General features: G+C 47.2%; 1 protein-coding gene across 1 annotated transcript in view; it reads left to right on the top strand.

The window, feature by feature from the left end:
- The window catches only part of LOC147113758 (ran-binding protein 17-like), an 815,149-nt gene that overhangs the window by 449,110 nt on the left and 345,194 nt on the right, over positions 1-20,845 (top strand). Inside the window, exon 13 of the mRNA XM_085995069.1 lies at positions 16,821-16,884. Coding sequence (XP_085851195.1) covers positions 16,821-16,884 — 64 coding nt within the window. The remainder of the gene's footprint in view (positions 1-16,820; positions 16,885-20,845) is intronic.

The raw sequence follows: 20,845 nt of genomic DNA, 5'->3' as shown, positions 1-20,845 counted from the left end.
ACCTGACTGACGGTTGAACGCGTTGTGGGTGGGCCTTATCATCTCTGAACCGAGGCGAGTGTCAGCCATCTTGATTCCTAACTACTAACTATTGATTTATTTTTCCCACTTTCTGTGTGTGTGGAGGGGATTTTATCCAGCACAAATTTGGTACTTAGGAGCCCAACTAGCTCATTATATAATTTGCGTGTAATAAATGAGTCCAGTATGTGATTTATTTCTCCGGGCCATGTCAGTGCGGGGGCCCGGAGCCCTAGGCTTCTCCAACCACCAGCAGCGCCCACTCCAGTCCCAGGCTCCCGGCCTAGACAGGGACCAACACTGGCAGAGGGGGAGAGGGTCTGCTGCCTCCGCTCCATTCCCGGGGGTCGGCTAGGTGGGGAGGCTTCATAAGCAACCTGGGGTAGGTCGCAAGCCCCGAATAATTATCTGAAGGTCCCGTGTTTGCAGCTGAGGGAATTTCTTCTGCTGACAGCCCCAGGTTTAACGGCAGCCATCTTTGTCAAGGAGGGCGAAAAGTTTCAAGTGCGACGCCATTTTGATTCAGTGTGTTAACAGAGTGCATGCGCGGCCATCGTAGTACAGGAACATAGAGTGGGTGGGGCTTCAGTGCTCCCAATCGGGTCCTGGCGAGGACAGTCGTGTAGTGTGGGCGGGGCCTAATCTTTCCAACTGAACAGCAAGCGCCGGCCATTGTTGGTTTGTGATACAACACACTGACAGGTGAGGACCCCCTTTTTTAATAAAAAAGATTGGTGAGGTTGTAAAGTGTATGTTATAGAAAGATTTACTAAAAATGTTTTATAAGTACTTTTAAATTTCATGTTTCAAGGTATTTAAAGGTAGGCTGGGCCATGTTCAGTGCAGGGGCCCGAGGCCTAGGCTTCTCCAACCGGCTTGCAGCGCAACTTCAGTCAGGCCAGGCTTCCGGCCCAGACACGGACCAACACTGGCAGAGGGGGAGAGGGTCTGCTGGCTCCAACCCCTCTCCCTTTCCCCCCCCTCCCCCCCCCACCCACCCCCCTCCACCCCTCCCACACCCCCCTTCGCCCCCTTTCCACACCAAAAACCCCCAAACACCCCCCCCCCCTTCGCCCCCTTTCCACACACACCCCCCCCTTTCCCCCACCACCCCTTTCCCCTTTCTCTCCTTCCCTCTCTCTCTCTCTTTCCCCCCTCTGTCTCTCTCCTCTTTCCCCTCTCTCTTTCTCTCTGTCTCTCTCTCCCTCTCTCTGTCTCTCTCTCCTCTCTCTATCTCCTCTGTCTCTCTCTCCCCCTCTCTCTCTCTGTCTCTCTCTCCCTCTTCTCTGTCTTTGTCCTCTCTCCCTCTCTCTCTCTACTCCACTCTCTCTTCTCTCTCCCCTCGCTCTCATCTCTCCTCTCAACTCCCCCTCTCTCATCTCTCTCTCTCCCCGCTCTCTCTCTCTCTCCCCAGCTCTCTCTCTCTCTCACCCCGCTCTCTCTCTCTCTCTCCCCCAGCTCTCTCTCTCTCTCTCCCCCGCTCTCTCTCTTCTCTCTCCCCCGCTCTCTCCCTCTCTCTCTCCCCGCCTCTCTCTCTCTCTCCCCCGCTCTCTCCTCTCTCAGCTCTCTCCTCTCTCCCCGCACTCTCTCCTCTCTCCCCCGTCTCTCCTCTCCCCGCTCTCTCTCTCTCCCCCCTCTCATTCTCCCTCCCCCGCTCTCTCTTCTCTCCCCCCGCATCTCTCTCTCTCCCCGCTCTCTCTCTCTCCCCGCTCGCTCTCTCTCCCCGCTCTCTCTCTCTCCCCCACTCTCTCTCCCCCACTCTCTCTTCTCTCCCCCACTCTCACTCTCTCCCACTCTCTCTCTCTCCCCCACTCTCTCTCTCTCCCCCACCTCTCTCCCTCACTCACCTCACCTCTCTCTCTCTCCCACTCTCTCTCTCCCACTCTCTCTCTCTCTCCCTCACACTCTCTCTCTCCACACACTCTCTCTCTCTCTCCCCCACTCCTCTCTCTCCCCCACCTCTCTCTCTCCCCACTCTCTCTCTCCCCCACTCTCTCTCTCCCCCACTCTCTCTCTCCCCCACTCTCTCTCTCCCCACTCTCTCTCTCCCTCACTCTCTCTCTTCCCCACTCTCTCTCCTCCTTCTCTCTCCCCCCCACTCTCTCTCTCTCCCCGCCTCCCTCTCTCCCCTCTCTCTCTCTCCACTCTCTCTCCTCTCTCTCTCTCTCTCTCCCCCACTCTCTCTCTCTCCCCCACTCTCTCTCTCCCCCCCACTCTCTCTCCCCCCATCTCTCTCCCCCCACTCTCTCTCTCCCCCCACTCTCTCTCTCTCCCCCACTCTCTCTCTCCCCCACTCTCTCTCTCCCCCACTCTCTCTCTCTCCCCCACTCTCTCTCTCTCTCTCCCCCACTCTCTCTCTCCCCCACTCTCTCTCTCTCCCCCACTCTCTCTCTCTCTCTCTCTCCCCCACTCTCTCTCTCTCTCCCTCACTCTCTCGCTCCCCCACTCTCTCATCTCTCTCTCCCCCACTCTCTCTCTCTCTCCCCCCCAACTCTCTCTCTCCCCCAGTCTCTCTCTCTCTCTCTCTCTCCCCCAGTCTGTCTCTCTCTCTCTCTCCCCCTGTCTCTCTCTCTCTCTGCCCCCACTCTCTCTCTCCCCACTCTCTCGCTTCTCCCCAGTCTCTCTCTCTCCCCCACTCTCTCTCCCCGTCTCTCTCTCTCCCCCAGTCTCTCTCTCTCTCTACCCCTGTGTCTCTCTCTCTCTTCTCTCCACCCCAGTCTCTCTCTCTCCCCAGTCTCCCTCTCTCTTCCCCAGTCCAGTCTCCCCTCTCTCTCTCCCCCAGTCTCTCTCTTGCTCTCCCCAGTCCTCTCTCTCTCTCTCTCTCTTCCCCCAGTCTCTCTCCTCTCATCTCTCCCCGTCTCTCTCTCCTATCTTCTCTCTCTCTCTCTCTCCCTCTCTACTCTCCCCCCAGTCTCTCTCTCTCTCTCTCTCCCCCCAGTCTCTCTCTCTCTCCCCCCAGTCTCTCTCTCTCTCTCTCCCCCAGTCTCTCTCTCTCCCCCAGTCTCTCTCTCTCCCCCAGTCTCTCTCTCTCTCCCCCAGTCTCTCATCTCCCCCCAGTCTCTCTCTCTCTCTCCCCGTCTCTCTCTCTCTCCCCCAGTCTCTCTCTCCTCTCCCCAGTCTCTCTCATCTCTCCCCCGTCTCTCTCTCTCTCCCCCAGTCACTCTCTCTCTCCCCCAGTCACTCTCTCCCCCAGTCACTCTCTCTCCCCCGTCACTCTCTCTCTCCCCCCCCCAGTCTCTCTCTCTCCCCCAGTCTCTCTCTCTCTCTCTCTCTCTCTCTCTCTCCCCCAGCTCTCTCTCTCTCTCTCCTCTCTCTCCCCCAGTCTCTCTCTCTCTCTCTCTCCCAGTCTCTCTCTCTCTCTCTCTCTCCCCCAGTCTCTCTCTCCCCCAGTCTCTCTCTCTCTCTCTCTCTCCCCCAGTCTCTCTCTCTCTCCCCCAGTCTCTCTCTCTCTTTCCCCCCCAGTCGCTCTCTCTCTCTTACCCCAGTCGCTCTCTTCTTCCCCCCAGTCGCTCGCTCTCTCATCTCTCTTCCAACAACAACATGCCCTCAAAAAAACCCTCGGCACTGCCGGGCACTTCAGCTAGTATGTATATATAAACGTGGGGCTATGCACGAGGCTACCCACAAGGCAGTAGTCAAGATGGATGCCTGCATGGATGCTGTACATAGTCCACATAGCTGAATAAATGACTAAGCTGTTCATAATGAAAACGACTAGTTATTAATGAACATAACAATGGGGTTAGGGTTAATGTAGTAACCTGGATAGAGGATTGGCTAATGGGCAGAAAACAGAGAGTTGGGATAAGCAAATCTTTTTTCAGGTTGGTAGGCTGCAACTAGTGGGGTGCTGCAAGGATCAGTGTAGAAGCCTCAGCTATTTACAATCTATATTAATGACCTAGGTGAAGGGACCGAGTGTAATGTATCCAAGTTTGCTGATGATACAAAGCTAGGTGGGACAGTAAGCTGTGAGGAGAACACAAAGAATCTGCAAAGAGATATAGATAGACTAAGTGAGTGGGCAGTAAGGTGGCAGAAGGAGTATAATGTAGGGAATTGTGAGGTTTATTCACTTTGGTAGGAAGAATAGAAAAACAGAATATTTTTTAAATGGTGAGAAACTTTCAAATGTTGGTGTTCAGAGAGATTTAGGTGTCCTTGTGCGAGAAACACAGAAAGCTAGCATGCAGGTACAGCAAGCAATAAGGAAGGCAAATGCCATGTTGGCCTTTAATTGCAAGGGGGTTGGAGTATAAGAGTAAGGAAGTCTTGCTACAATTGTACAGGGCCTTGGTGAGACCACACCTGGAGTACTGTGCACAGTTTTGGTGGTCTCATCTAAGGAAGGATATACTTGCCTTGGAGGCAGTGTAACGAAGGTTCACTAGATTGATTTCTGGGATGAGAGGGCTGTCCTATGATGAGAGATTATGTAGAATGGGCCTATACTCTCTGGAGTTTAGAAGAATGAGAGGTGATCTCATTGAAACATACAAGATTCTGAAGGGGATTGACAGGGTAGATGCTAAGAGGTTGTTTCCCCTGGCTGGAGTGTCTAGAACTAGGGGGCATAGTCCTCAGCATAAGGCCATTTAAGAACTGAGAGGAGGAATTTCTCTCACTTCAGAGGGCTGTGAATCTTTGGAATTCTCTGCCCCCAGAGGGCTGTGAATGCTGAGTCTGAGTATATTCAAGGCTGAGATAGATAGATTTTTGGACTCTAGGGGAATCAAGTGATATGAAGATCGGACGGGGAAAGTGGAGTTGAGGTCGGTGATCAGCCATGATCTTATTGAATGGCAGAACAGGCTCAAGGGGCCCATATGGCCTACTCCTGCTCTTATTTCTTATGAGACACTAAAGAGCTAAATCTCTGACTTTGTGCTTCTGATGGGGCAGCTCGCCTAGTTAAAACGCCAATACGAAAGTCAGGTGCAGTGCACGCCTGAACTTCCTATATGTGCTGTTGGCGGGGAAAGCCCCCTGCTGGAGATGTGAAGGCAAAGAATTATATCTTGAGTACCAACAATCTAGCCGATGTAAGATGGTTGTGAATATAGGCAAAGCTTTGTTCGGGGTTTCTTTGTTGCCAATTTTCTCCCCTCTTCAAAGCTGCTGGCCCTTGCAGGGATACGGTTCCATGGTGGCGGACAGCTATTGGGCACCTCACCCAAGTAGTCATTCTTCATATGTGAGCTGAGATACTGAGGGTCCTCAGACTAAATGACCTTGCAGGGCATCACAATCAAGCCAGATACTGCCTTCATCCAATATCCACACATGCATATTTCTAGCAGGATAGCAATAAAGGAACAGAAGCCCTGGTTGATTTGTATTTCTCTTTCCGTGGTCTGCTGGCACTGAGACCAATTCTATTGCTGCAGTTGCCACCTTTTGTCAGATCAGCAATCTTGGCACGGCCTGAGAATTTTAAGAACATAGGAATAGGAATAGGCCATTTAGCCTCTTGAGCTTGTTCCGCATACTATTAATCATCGCTGATCTGTACCATTTACCTACCTTTGATCCAATCCCTTGATACCCTGGCCGAGCAAAAATCTATCGATCTCAGTCTTGAACATTTCAGTTGACTCAGCAATTTGGAACCTTCTACTCTGCGTAGTGTCTTACTGCACTGAGCAGTATCCATACCCACTAAACTAGCGAGAAGCTTTGTCTTAATTAACTTGTTAATTCCATATACGTGGGATTGCCACTCAGTAATCACCCACCGCAAAAACAGGGCAGGTTGTATGAACTGTTAAATCTGCTCAGAGATATTCAAGAAAAACTGCGATATCTTGTCTTCTAACTTCTATTCCCTCTTTGTCGCACTGTAGAGAATTAACTGTGCTCAGTGCCTCCTTCAATGGCTGCTTCCCACCTCTGCCAGACTTCTCTAAGTAAATGCATTTACTTATTTTCAATGGACATGAGACACCCACAATAAGTATTTTTAAAAATCTGGAAATCCATGTTACACCAATGACCCCTCCAATTAGAACTACCTTAATTTCATACCATAATATTGGATTGCCTTGATTGCTGCACATCTTTATTAGTCCACAGCATGAAAGTTCTCTGTCTGGGTCCTGCAAACACATTAGAGGAACAAGCTGGTCTTGGTTTGTTGCAAACCAGAGCTACTAGCATTGGAACCAAGATAAAATGGCTCCATCTGAGCTGGAGGGATGTTACATTATTTGTATTCTTATTAAGTCTCTGTAATTTAGCAGACCTGTACCCGGTGCTGTAAGAACATAAGAAATGTTAGAAATGGGAAATGGATATTCGCCCAAATAACGTGGCATCTGGATCAAAGACCATCTCCATCTTCTCCACATATTCCTTGTTTCCTGAAGCTAATTATTTATCTGTATCCATTAGCTATGGAGAACAATTACTGTACCACAGATCTATTTCTTCAATTTCCCTCATAATTTAGTAGTTTGTTAGGTGTACTAATTTATGCACACTGATCAGTGACTCTTGAGAACTTGGACTGAACTCTGTAATTTGAAATATATAACAGCAGAAAATAGTGGAACTGCACAGGCAGATTAACATTTCAACTGTGACCATTCGCCAGAAGTGAACTGTGCTGGTGGAGGTTCTGGAGAAAGCTTTTCCCCTGCAATGCTGCCTATGTATTTCCAAAATTTTCTGGTTTTAATTTCCATTGTTTAGCGTGCAGGTTATTTTTTTTTTAGTCTGTGATCTGAACTATGGCAAGTTCTCTGAACCCCTCGACCCTCGGAGATTTTGCATTCCGATATTAACCGGGGATATTAAGCTTTACTTTTCTGATCATTTGCTGAAAATCACTGGCATGTTAGAAAATAAATTAATAAAGAATTGGGTCTTCGGAACTAGGTTTGTCAATTGCTTAGCATTAAAGAGAGAGCTTGGCTGTTTCCGTCTTAACATCTGAGTCACTGGCTGATCTGTTCTGTTGCCACTCATCCAAATTGACAACTCTTACATTGTGGAGGAGTGTGCTTCTAATAATGTTTATAAACGTGTAATCAAGCTTGGCTCAGGCCTCTGGTGGTTGAATGCAATAGTGTATCAGTCAAGTAATTTGGTTCGATAAGAAAGGCAAAGCAATTTTTTATATATATATCAGCAAAAAGTAAATGACCTGAAACAAGTTTTTTGTTTCTAATACTGTATTGTTATTAAAGTTAAGTTTTAAACCTTTGCCCCCCCCCCCCCCCGAGGCAGACAGTGAAAGCTCCAGAAAGTAATACCCACCCACTTTTATGCTGGAATTTAATATGCAACTTTTTATTGGAAAATAATCGCACTTGTCTGCCAAAATCCACCGTGCAATATTTCTGTTTGTATGGATAATGCAATAAAGGCACAGGGTGCTATTTATCACTGCAAATTCTGAGGTTTTCAGGATTCTTTTTATTATTTTAATATATTTCCTAGGTATTAAATCAGAAAAATGATGAATTACACTTGTCTTGGCTGCGTGGCCATTTTCCCCCCAAATACAATACACATCCCAATTTTGCTGGTTATTTTGACTGTTTATGATGTGTGTGTTATTTTTCTCTGGGAAATATTGTGAGCGATTTTGAAATAATATTGCCAAAGTAATTTTCATCAATGTTTTCAGAGTGGCACACTGGTTATATGTGCTTTTCAGCTTTCTGGAACATCTGTATTGTACCAGTGTGGGTTGCACAATGTTCTGTGGTTGTAGGAGTTTTTTTGTGGGGGGGGGTGGGAAGAGGACAAGAAATAGAAAAAGGTGAAGAATTTTTTCTCATTTTTTGCTTGTTAATTTTATATAGATTGAATGAGGACAGTTAGGCAGGTGAATGGGACAGTTTCCATTTCAGGCACCCTTTCTCACTCCCAGGTCAGGTACAGGACAGTTGGAATCATAGAGGGTTGCAAGCCAGCGAGAGGATATTCATCCCATTGTGTCTTTGCTGGACATAGTTAGATGCAGAATGAAGTTCCCTCTACACTGATCCATCAAACAGTCCCAGGGCGGGTACAGCACGGATTAGATACAGAGTAAAGCTCCCTCTACACTGTCCCATTAAACACTCCCAGGGTGGGTACATCATTGGTTAGACACAGAGTAAAGCTTCCTCTACACAGTCCCATTAAACAGTGTCAGGGTGGGTACAGCACAGGTTAGATACAGAGAAAAGCTGCCTCTGCAGTATTATAACAACATGCCTTAGGGAAACTTCAAAAGAGAGCCCCTACTGCACAGTGAGGCATAGTTCCATTTCCCACGCACCAGTCATCTTGTGATCTATCTGGAGAGGAAAATCACCAATCCCAGCATGGAGCCACATTCAGAAGGAGTGTAGGTTGGAGTATCAGCGCTCCACTTAAGTGTGGGGGGTGGTTATCAGTCAATTTGTAATTTGTCCACTTGTTTTAATGCCAATGTAGCAGTAAATTAAAGTCAGTTTTGTGCCGTGAGTCCATGTCCACTTGCTGTCGGATTGAGGCTGCTGAAAGTTGGTACAAATAGGACATACAACTAGGAGAGAGTGGAGACTTTCATCCTGTCACTGGTGCTGGATTGCATGATAAAATGATAAGAGTACAAAAGGAGGCCATTAGGCCCATCATGCCTGTGCCTGCTCTTTGGTAAAGCTATCAAGTTAATTCCACTTCCCTGCTCTTTCCCCATAGCCCTCCACATTTTCCCCTTTAAGTAGTTATCCAATTCCAATTTTGAAAGTTAGGTTTGAATCTGCTTCCACCACCTGTTTAGGCAGTGCATTCCAGATCACAACAACTCGCTGTGTAAACAAATTTCCCCTCACCTCCCCCTTGGTTCTTTTGACAATTACCTTACAATTGTGTCCTCTGGTTACCAACCCACCTGCCAGTAAAACAGTTTCTCCTTACTTACTCTATCAAAACTATTCATGATTTTGAACACCTCTATCAAATATCCTCTTAATTTTCTCTGCTCTAAGGAGAATAACCCCAGCTTCTCCAGTCTCTCCAAATATCTGAAGTCCCTCATCTATGGTACAATTCTAATAAATCTCCTCTGCACCCTCTCCAAGGCCTTGACATCCTTCCTAATGTGCTGTGCCCAGAATTAATAAAATACTCCAGCTGATGCCTAACCAGTGTTTTATAAAAGTTTAGCATAACTTCCTTGCTTTTTAATCTATGCCTCTATTAATAAAGCCAAGGATCCCATGCGATTTTTTAACAGCCTTCTCAACTTGTCCTGCCATCTTCAAAGATTTGTGCACTTACACCCACAAGTCTCTCTGTTCCTGCACCCTCTTTAAAATTGTATAATTTAGTTTATATTGCCACTTCTCATTCTTCCTACCAAAATTAATCACTTCACACTTCTCTGCATTAAATTTCATCTTTTTGTATCTGCCCATTTCACCATTCTGTCAATGTCCTCCTGAAGCTATCCTCCTCATTGCTCATGACATTTCAGAGTTTTGTGACATCTGCAAATTATCAAATTATGGCTTGTATACCCAAGTCCAGGTCATTAATGTCATTAATTTTTTTTAAATTAATTCCTGGCAAGGCCAGCATTTATTGCCCATCCCTAATTACCCTTGAGAAGGTGGTGGTGAGCCGCTGCCTTGAACCGCTGCAGTCCTTGTGATGAAGGTACTCCCACAGTGCTGTTAGAGAGGGAGTTCCAAGATTCTGACCCAGCGACGATGAAGGATCGGCGATATATTTCGAAGTCAGGATTGGTGTGCAACTTGGAGGGAAACTTGCAGGTGTTCCGATGCGTCTGCTGCCCTTGTCCTTCAAAGTGGTAGAGGTCGCGGGTTTGGGATGTGCTGCCGAAGAAACCTTGGCAAGTTGCTGCAGTGCATCTTGTACAGGGTACACACTGCAGCCACAGTATGCCGGTGGTGGAGGGAGTGAACGTTTAAGGTGGTGGATGGAGTGCCAATCAAGCGGGCTGCTTTGTCCTGGATGGTGTCGAGCTTCTTGCGTGTTGTTGGAGCTGCACTCATCCAGACAATTGGAGAGTATTCCATCAGACTCCTGACTTGTGCCTTGTAGATGGTGGAAAGGCTTTGGGGAGTCAGGAGGTGAGACACTTGCGGCAGAATACCCAGCCTCTGACCTGCTCTTGTTGGCACAGTATTTATGTGGCTGGTCCAGTTAAGTTTCTGGTCAATGGTGACCCCCAGGATGTTGATGGTGGGGGATTCGGCGATGGTAATGCCGTTGAATGTCAAGGGGCTGTGGTTAGATGCTCGCGTGTTGGAAGTAGTCAATGCCTGGCACTTGTGTCGCACAACTATTACTTGCCACTTATCAGCCCAAGCCTGAATGTCGTCCAGGTCTTGCTGCATGCATGGACTGCTTCATTATCTGAGGAGTTGCAAATGGAACTGAGCACTGTGCAATCATCAGCGAACATCCCCACTTCTGACCTTAAGATGGAAGGAAGGTCATTGACGAAGCAGCTGAAGATGGTTGGGCCTAGGACGCTGCCCTGAAGAACTCATGCAGTCATAGAAACATAGAAGATAGGAGCAGGAGTAGGCCATTCGGCCCCTCGAGCCTGTTCCGCCATTTAATGAGATCATGGCTGATCATCCAAATTCAGTACCCTGTCCCTGCTTTCTCCCCATACCCCTTGATCCTTTTAGCCTTAATAAATATATCTAACTCCTTCTTGAATATATTTAATGAATTGGCCTCAACTGCCTTCTGTGGTAGAGAATTCCACAGGTTCACCACTCTCTGGGTGAAGAAATTCCTCCTCATCTCAGTCCTAAATGGCTTACCCCTTATCCTTAGACTGTGACCCCTGGTTCTGGACTCCCCGACTATCGGGAACATCCTTCCTGAATTTAGTCTGTCTAGTCCTGTTAGAATTTTATAAGTTTCAATGAGATCCCCTCTCATTCTTCTAAACTCTAGCGAATACAAGCCCAATCGACCCAATCTCTCTTCATACGTCATTCCTGCCATCCCAGGTATCAGTCTGGTGAATCTTCGCTGCACTCCCTGGCAAGAATATCCTTCCTCAGATAAGGTGACCAAAACTGCACACAATACTCAAGGTGTGGTCTCACCAAGGCCCTGTACAACTGCAGCAAGACATCCTTGCTCCCGTACTCGAATCCTCTCGCTATGCAGGCCAACATACCATTTGCCGCCTTAACCGCCTGCTGCACCTGCATGCTTACCTTCAGCGACTGGTGCACAAGGACATCCAGGTCTTGATGCACTTCCCCTTTTCCCAATCTATTGCCGTTCAGATAATAATCTGCCTTCCTGTATTTGCCACCAAAGTGGATAACCTCACATTTATCCACGTTGCACTGAATCTGCCATGCATCTGCCCAATCACCCAACCTGTCCAAATCACACTGGAGTTTCTCTGCATCCTCCTCACAGCACACAAGCCCACCCAGCTTTGTGTTATCTGCAAACTTGAAGATATTACATCTAGTTCCCTCGTCTAGATCATTAATATATATTGTGAATAACTGGGGTCCTAGCACTGATCCCTGCGGTACCCCACTAGTCACTGCCTGCCACTCGGAAGAAGACCCATTTATTCCAACTCTTTGCTTCCTGTCTGCCAACCAGTTCTCTATTCAAGTCAGTACCTTACCCCCCAATCCCATGTGCTTTAACTTTGCACGCTAATCTCTTATACGGGACCTCATCGAAAGTCTTCTGAAAGTCCAAGTACACCACATCCACTGGTTCTCCCTTATCTATTCTACCAGTTACATCTTCAAAAAATTCCAGTAGATTAGTCAAGCATGATTTATCTTTTGTAAATCCATGTTGACTTTGTCCGATCCTGTCACTGTTTTCCAAGTGCTCTGCTATTACATCTTTTATAATGGACTCTAGCATTTTCCCCACTACTGATGTCAGGCTTACTGGTCTATAATTCCCCGTTTTCTCTCTACCACCTTTTTTAAATAGTGGGGTTACATTAGCTACCCTCCAATCCATGGGAACTGTTCCAGAGTCTATAGAATTTTGGAAGATGACCAGCAATGCATCCACTATTTCTAGGGCCACTTCCTTAAGTACCCTAGGATGTAGATTATCAATCCTGTCAATTTCCCTAACACCATTTCCTACAAATATTGATTTCATTTAGTTCCTCCCACTCATTAGATCCTATGTTCCCCGACATCTCTGGGAGGTTATTTGTGTCCTCCTTGGTTCTGTCTTCACAAATGTATGTTTTTAATTAGTCTGCCAATTCTTTGTTCCCCATTATAGTTTCCCCTGATACTGACTGCAAGGGACCTACGCTTGACTTCACCAATCTTTTTCTCTTCACATATCTATAGAAGCTTTTACAGTCAGTTTTTATGTTCCCTGAAAGCTTACTCTCATACTCTATTTTCCCCCTCTTAATTAATCCCTTTGTCCTCCTTTGCTGAATCCTAAACTGCTCCCAATCCTCAGGTTTGCTGCTTTTTCTGGCCAATTTATATGTCCTCCCCTTGGATCTTATGGTATCCCTAATTTCCCTTGTTAGCCACGGTTGAGCCACCTTTTTTGTTTTATTTTTATGCCAAACAGTGATGAACAAATTCTGTAGTTCATCCATGCGATCTTTAAATGTTTGCCATTACCTATCCACCGTCAACCCTTTAAGTAACGTTCCACAATCCATCCTAGCCAACTCGCGGCTTTTACCATCGTAGTTTCCTTTATTTAAATTCAGGACCCTAGTCTCTGAGTCAACTACTTCACTCTCCATCTTAATGAAGAATTCTGTCATATTATGATGTCCTGGGGCTGAGATGATTGACCTCCAACAACTACAACCATCTTCCTTTGTGCTAGGTATGACTCCAGCCAGTGGAGCGTTTTCCCCCTGATTCCCATTCACTTCAATTTTACTAGGGCTGCTTAATGCCACATTCAGTCAAATGCTGCCTTGATGTCAAGGGCAGTCACTCTCACCTCACCTCTGCAACTCAGCTCTTTTGTCCATGTTTGGACCAAGACTGTAATGAGGTCTGGAGCCGAGTGGTCTTGGCAGAACCCAAAGTGGGCATCAGTGAGCAGGTTATTCACAGAAGAATCACAGAAACCCCACAGTGCAGATAGAGGCCATTTCGGCCCATCGAGCCTGCACCGACACATATCCCACCCGATCCCTGTAACCCCCACATATCCCACCCTATCCCCGTAACCCCACGTATTTAATCCCCCTAACACTAAGGGTCAATTTATCATAGCCAATCAACCTAACCCGCACATCTTTGGACTGTGGGAGGAAACCGGAGCACCCGGAGGAAACCCACGCAAACACGGGGAGAATGTGCAAACTCCACACAGACAGTCACCCGAGGCCGGATTCGAACCCGGGTCCCTGGCGCTGTGAGGCAACAGTGCTAACCACTATGCCACCGTGCCGCTTGGTGAGTAAGTGCTGCTTGATAGCACTGTCGATGACTCATTCCATCACTTTGCTGATGATTGAGAATAGATTGATGGGGCGGTAATTGGCCGGGTTGGATTTGTCCTGCTTTTGTGGACAGGACATACCTGGGCAGTTTTCCACATTGTCGGATAGATGTCAGTGTTTTAGCTGTACTGGGACAGCTTAGCTAGAGCCACAGCTAGTTCTGGAGCATAAGTCTTCAGCACGACAGTCGGGATGTTGTTATCCAGTGTGCTCAGCCATTTTTTGATACCACGTAGAGTGAATCGAATTGGCTGAAGATTGGATTCTGTGGTGTTGGGGACCTAAGGTTGATGGTTGCGAACGCTTCAGCTTTGTCTTTTGCACTCGTGCTGGGCTCCACCACCATTGAGTATGGGGATATTCATGGAGCCTCCTCTTCCCGTTAGTTGTTTAATGGTCCACCACCATTCACGACCAGATGTGGCAGAACTGCAGAGCATTGACCTGATCCGTTGATTGTGGGATAGCTTAGCTCTGTTTATAGCATGCTGCTTCCATTTTTTTAGCATGCATGTAGTCCTGTGTTGCAGCTTCACCAGGTTGGCACCTCATTTTTAGGTACACCTGGTGCTGCGCCTGGCAAGCTCTTTTACACTCCTTATTGAACCAGGGTTGGTCCCCTGGTTTGATGGTAATGGTAGAGCGAGGGATATACCGGGCCATGAGGTTACAGATTGTGGTGGAATACAATTCTGCTGCTGCTCATGGCCCACAGCGCCTCATAGATGCCCAGTTTTGAGCAGCTAGATCTGTTTTGAATCTATCCCACTTAGCATAGTGGTAGTGTTGGAGCGTGACGACGCGACCAGGGATGATGATGGAGGAGTTTGGGACGTTGGCTGAAGGGCATGATTCTGTTAGTGTTAGGTTTTTTGGCACAAGAGGACTGGGCTCGGTGCCGAGGTTGATGCCAGGTGGTCCATCTGGTTTTATTCTTATTGGTTTTTTTTTACAACTGAGCGGTCTTGCTAGGCCATTTCAGAGGGCAGTTAAGAGTCAACCACATTGCTGTGAGTCTGGAGTCACATATACGCCAGACCAGGTAAGAAAAGCAGATTTCCTTCCCAGATGGGTTTTTACAGCAATCCGACATCACCATTAGTTTTTCATTCCAGATTTATTTAATTAACTGAATTTAAATTCCCCAGTTGCCGTGGTGGGATTTGAATCTACGTCTCTGGATCATTAGTCCAGTTACATAACCACTATGCTACCGTTCCCCGGATGGGTATTCTGGCGATCTGTTAATTTAGGGGCCTTCCTTCCTTGGCAACATATTTCTCCAACTCCAGTACCCTTTGAATGGCAAAGTTCCATCCTACTTCCCTTTTATTCCTAACGCTCCAGTTTTTAAATTGTCCCTTGATATTTGAATTCTTCACCACACTGAAGTCTTTGCTTGAATCTGTTCACAAAGAAACATATAGATGAGGACTGTCATTTGCTCCATCTAGCTCACCTTTCCACAGAAACACACGTACTCCTGACCCAAGCCTTTTAACTGCCTCTTGAATGAATTGACTTTTTGCCTCCATTATGCTACCTGGAATTTTATCATAATGTTGGAAAAAATGTTTCATCTTTGGACCTTCTCAAGGGAATAATATCCTTCTAATGATTAAGTGATTACTGTCAGTTTAACTAGTTCAGTGGTCTCGCCATTGTTTCAATGCAGTACTTCACTGAATGGTCGGGAATTTGCAGGGCTATGACAAGGAGCGGGAGAGTGGGCCTAATTGGATGGCTCTTTCAAAGAGCCGACAGGATGGGCCGAATGGCCTCCTGTGCTGTATCAATTCTATGGTAGGACAGTGCTTCAATCCCCACGGTCCCCTCTCCTCTGGTGATGCTTGCTGCACTTAACTCTCAGGTCAGGCTAGCCTGGAACTGTGTGAAGTGGAAACAAACCACTTCCAGTGATGGAGGGAGAATAAGGGGGTGCATATGCATTGTGGCACGTGTCTCCCAGTTTGATAGTGGCTGAAGCAGAAGGTTTGGAGTGGGCCAATGGATTTTGTGATTTGCAGGGGCTTGGGAAAGAAAGAATGGCTAACTGAATGAGATTTTTTAAATGTTAACAGTTAAGTTATAACTTTTACTGTTCCTTTTGAGGGCAAGGAGCCAGATTAACATCAGTTGAGATACAGGTAGCCCAGCACGTTGGCGTACTGGCACATTCATTCCTCTCATTGTAATTGAGTTGCCACAGCATTGCAAAGCAACACCGAGAAAAATAGCAGAAGTGCACTCTGAAGCTAGGAAAACCAGCTGGTTCACTGGCTCCACAGAGAAACACGTTGCTCAAAGCGCTGACTCAAGGTGCACCCTGCTAGCATATTTCAGATGGAGAGGTACCTCAATTGGTACCTCCAGTAATGTAATCAAAACTGACATTGGAACAAATATATTTGCCTAACATTGAGTGCAACTATGGCTGGGAGAAATAACCAAAAAGAGGTTCAGTATAATTCTTTTTAACAGAATCTGGGTATTCTGTGGTGAGTGACTCACCTCCAAATCTAATCTTTCAAAGCCTCTCCACTATCTACAAGGCTCAAGACAGGAGTGTGATGGAATACTCACTGGTTACCTGGATGGGTGCAGCCACATTAACATTCAAGAAGCTTGACATTTTCCAGAACAGAGCAGCTCCCTGATTGGCACCCCTGCCATCAGAATCAATGTCCATCCCTCCATCACCTATACACTGTGGCTGCAGTGTGTAGTTCAAGGTGAAGCCCCACATCACCTTCTCAGGGCAACTGGGGACATGCAATAAATGATGGCCTTGCCAGCGACGCCTCTTCCTGGGACTAAAGTAAACAGTTGCATAGCATCATAAATTAACAGTATTGGTTAATCTTTCCAACCTAAGGATGTACGTTTTTTCCCTTGGATTCTGAATAGACAAATTACTAAGCCAGGTATAAAATTCTACTGCCTCATTCCCATTCACTGGTGTGATAAATGGCAAGCTTGTGACATTTAGCAGTATTCAGCATTTTCAGTAATCAACTTTGCACACTTGCCGTGTCATTCTCAACTTGCAATATTATAAATATATTCCTGCGTTGCGAAGCAAGGCTCTGTGTAGAGGATCCAATTGTCACTTGTACCCGGTAGAAACGTGCACAATAGTAACACAATGCACTCAAAGCAGAAATTCAGAAACACGTGTAAATGCTGCTTTGAAAAACTCCTGTAGGTATAGGTACAAAATAGAAAATTGACAGGCATTGCTTGGTAGCTTCTTGTTGTCATGTTTGTGCTCAAAAACATTGTTTGCAGGAGATTTAAACCAGTCAATTCACAGGGTTTTAGCCATGCTCTTTGTTTATATCCTTGACATTGTCATTACCTATGCAATTTTAAAGAAGCTGGTGAAGATCGATGCTGTACGATTCATGCTGCAGAACCATACTGTGAGTACCTTGTATTCATTAGAGAATAGTTGTATTTAAAATGTTTTTCCAGCCAGTTTACAGTATATTCGCATGGACCTTATTTAAGTGGATTTCACACCTGCCATTTTGTCATGAAAATTGAGCCATCACAAATGTTTCTGTCACATTTATTATGGAATGACCAGAGGTGTGAAATTAAAACCAGGCAAATTTTCTCCCCTCAGTTTTATAAAACTTGAGTTCAGGACTCTGTGGACGCTGGCAGTGGGTCAGCCATCTCTGACCCTCTCTGCATCTCCCCCCAGAATGTCTGTTCACTTGCGAACAAGGCCCTTGCCATCCATGAGCTTATTGTGGATGATTGCATCGACATCATGGCCCTGATGGAAACTTGGTTGAGGGGTGATGACACCTTAAATGAAGCCTCTCTGCCTGGCTATACCTTCCACTACTTGCCCCGCCCAGACCGCTATGGTGGTGGTGTGGCTCTCATCACCAAATCCCACCTTGGTCTGCCCCCCTACTCCTCCGACACTTTCTCATCCTTTGAGCATCTCACCTTATTCCACCCCTCTCACTTCTCATTTAAAATTCTCGTTCTCTACCATCCACCGAAGTACCATAACATTTTTATTACCGAGATATCTTCACTGTTTTCCTCCCTCAGCCTCTGCACCAAGCGACTTCTCATCCTCTGTGATTTCAACCTCCATCTCAATTCATCATGCTCTCCTCTGAGTTCACTAGCCTCCTATCCTCCCTTAATGTCTCCCTCCATGTAAACTCCCCAACCCATATTCACGGCCACCCCCTCGACCTTGCCACCCCCTCGCCTCGCCACTTCTATCGTGTCAATCTCAGATAAGGCCACCTCTAACCACTCGTATCGCTCTCCACCCACATCCCCCTCCCCAACCCTACTTGCTTCTGTGTCCGCCCCTGGAAAAAAACTCTCTCCCAACTCTTTTACAACTGCACTTACAAAATCCCAACTGTCCAGCCTTTGGCCCTCCATTCACTGTGACAATTCTGCAGCTACCGATCTGCTCAACCAGACCCTCACCACCACTTTTGATGCCCAATCCCTATTAAAACTATTACTTTCTCTCACCCTAGCCGTTCCCCCGGTACGGCCCTCATCGTCACTCCCTTAAGTCCAAGGGATGCAGACTTGAACGGATATGGTGGACCACTGCCATTCACCGCCAGATCTGCCAAGATTGCTCACTATTCCAGAATCCTTCTGGAATGCAAAGATAAACCCTGGCTTCTATTCTCTACTGCTAACCATCTTCCTAAACCCCCTCCCCTGTCTCCTCCACCTTCACCTCCGACAACAAGTGTGAGGAGCTCTGGACTTCTTTGTCTCAAAGATTGAGACCATCCGTTCAGCTGCTTCTGCCACTTCCCTTACTTCCCCTAGCCCACTGGGACAAACTTCCTCTATGGTTCCCCCCTGCCCTACCCCTGAACTCGCATCTTTCTCCAGTTTCTCTCCGATCTCCCCTCATGACCTCTCCGTGCTCATCTTGTCCATGAGACCCACTTCCTGTTCCCTCAACCCTATTCCCACCAAAATGCTGACCACCCAACTTCCTTTTCTGGCTCCCATGTTAGCTGACATTGTTAATGGTTCTCTTTCCTCAGGTACTGTCCCCCTCTCCTTCACATCTGCCGTTATCACCCCCTCCTTAAAAAAAAACAACCCTCGACCCCTCCGTTTTTGCAAACTACCGCCCCATCTCCAACCTCCCTTTCCTCTCCAAAGTCCTTGAGCGTGTTGTTGCCTCCCAAATCCATGCCCATCTTTCCCGCAACTCCATGTTTCAATCTCCAATCAGGTATCCGCCCCTGCCACAGTACTGAAAAGGCTCTCGTCAAAGTCACAAATGACATCCTCTGTGACTGTGACAAAGATAAACTATTCCTCCTCGTCCTTCTTGACTTGTCTGCAGCCTTTGACATTGTTGACCACTCCATCCTCCTCTAACGCCTCTCCACCGTCATCCAGCTAGGTGGGACTGCACTCGCCTGGTTCCATTCTTATCTATCTAATCGTAGCCAGAGAATCACCTGCAATGGCTTCTCTTCCCGCTCCCGCATCGTTACCTCTGGTGTCCCCCAAGGATCTATCGTTGGCTCCTCCTATTTCTCATTTACATGCTGCCCCTTGGCGACATCATCCGAAAATACAGCGTCAGTTTCCACATGTACGCTGACGATACCCAGCTCTACCTCACCACCACTTCTCGACCCCTCCACAGTCTCTAACATCCAGTTCTGGATGAGCAGAAATTTTCTCCAATTAAATATTGGGAAGACCGAAGCCATTGTTTTCAGTCACCGCCACAAACTCCGTTCCCTAGCCACTGACTCCATGACTCTCCCTAACATCTGTCTAAGGCTGAACCGCACTGTTCGCAACCTTGGTGTCATATTTGACCCCGAAATGAGCTTCCGACCACATATCCGCAGCATAACTAAGACCGCCTATTTCCAGCTCTGCAACATCGCCCGTCTCCGCCCTTGCCTCAGCTCATCTGCTGCTGAAACCTTCATCCATGGCTTTGTTACCTCTAGACTTGACTATTCCAATGCACTCCTGGCTGGCCTCCCAGGTTCTACCCTATCACTATTATTAACACCAACACCTTAGCTGCCCATGCTTGCAAACATCGCACAACCACACCTACGCCACAAATATGCAGTCTCCAGGGAATACAACCGCTACACCAGCAAAGACAAGCCGACCCAGAACGACTTGAAGAACCTACCGCCAGCCCGCCTCAAATCTAGAAGGCCATTTTGGACCGTTGTCGAATTCAGCGATCTCCCCATAGCCTTGATGACCGATGGCGAAATGCTTGGAAGAACTGTGACATACGGAATGGATTCCTTATAGAGGACCAGCAGGTGCAGCAGGCGGTTAAGAAGGCAAATGGTATGTTGGCCTTCGTAGCAAGAGGGTTCGAGTACAGGAACAAGGATGTCTTGCTACAGTTGTACATGGCCTTGGTGAGACCGCACCTTGAGTATTGTGTGCAGTTTTGGTCACCTTACCTGAGGAAGGACGTTCTTGCCATGGAGGGAGTGCAGCGAAGATTCACCAGGCTGATACCTGGGATGGCAGGAATGACATATGAGGAGAGATTGTGTCGATTGGGCTTATACGCACTGGAGTTTAGAAGATTGAGAGGGGATCTCATCGAAACCTATAAAATTCTGTCAGGTCTGGACAGACTAGATGCAGGAAGGATGTTTCTGATGGCCGGGGAGTCCAGAACCAGGGGTCATAGTCTAAGGATAAGGGGTAAGCCATTTAGGACTGAAATGAGGAGGAATTTCTTCACCCAGAGAGTGGTGAACCTGTGGAATTCTCTGCCACAGAGGGCAGTGGAGGCCAGTTCATTAAATATATTCAAGAAAGAGTTGGATATATTTCTTGAGGCTAAAGGGATAAAGGGATATGGGGAGAAGGCAGGGACAAGGTACTGAAATTGGATGATCAGCCATGATCTCATTGAATGGCGGAGCAGGGCCGAATGGCCTACTCCTGCTCCTATCTTCTATGTTTCTATGTTTACAACCTGAAGGATCAAACGTTCCTCGCAAACAGTGGACAACCATCAACCGCCTCAGAAATGGTCATGGTAGGTGCTGCCACCTTCTCCATAGATGGAAGATTATAGCATCCCATCATGCGACTGTGGAGCTCCTAATCAGACCCTGGGGCACATCATTGAGCACTGCCCTTGGAGGAAATTCGCAGGCAGCCTACAAGATATCCACGCTGTTACACCGGAAGCTTTGGCCTGGATATCTGACTTAGATATTGACATTTGATTTGCTTTGCTACCACCATACGAAAGAAGAAGACCCTACGTAAACTTGAGGTCATCCAAAACTCAGCTGCCCATGCCCTAACTCGCACCATGTCCCGTTCACCCATCACCCCTGTGCTCGCTGACCTACATTGGCT

This window comes from Somniosus microcephalus, chromosome 8, assembly GCF_052327205.1.
Source record: "Somniosus microcephalus isolate GS21.2 chromosome 8, FLI_Smic_1.0, whole genome shotgun sequence".
NCBI classification, from domain to species: Eukaryota; Metazoa; Chordata; class Chondrichthyes; order Squaliformes; family Somniosidae; genus Somniosus; species Somniosus microcephalus.
The sequence above is the reverse complement of the archived record's forward strand: the minus strand, read 5'-3'. Positions and strand labels throughout refer to the sequence as shown.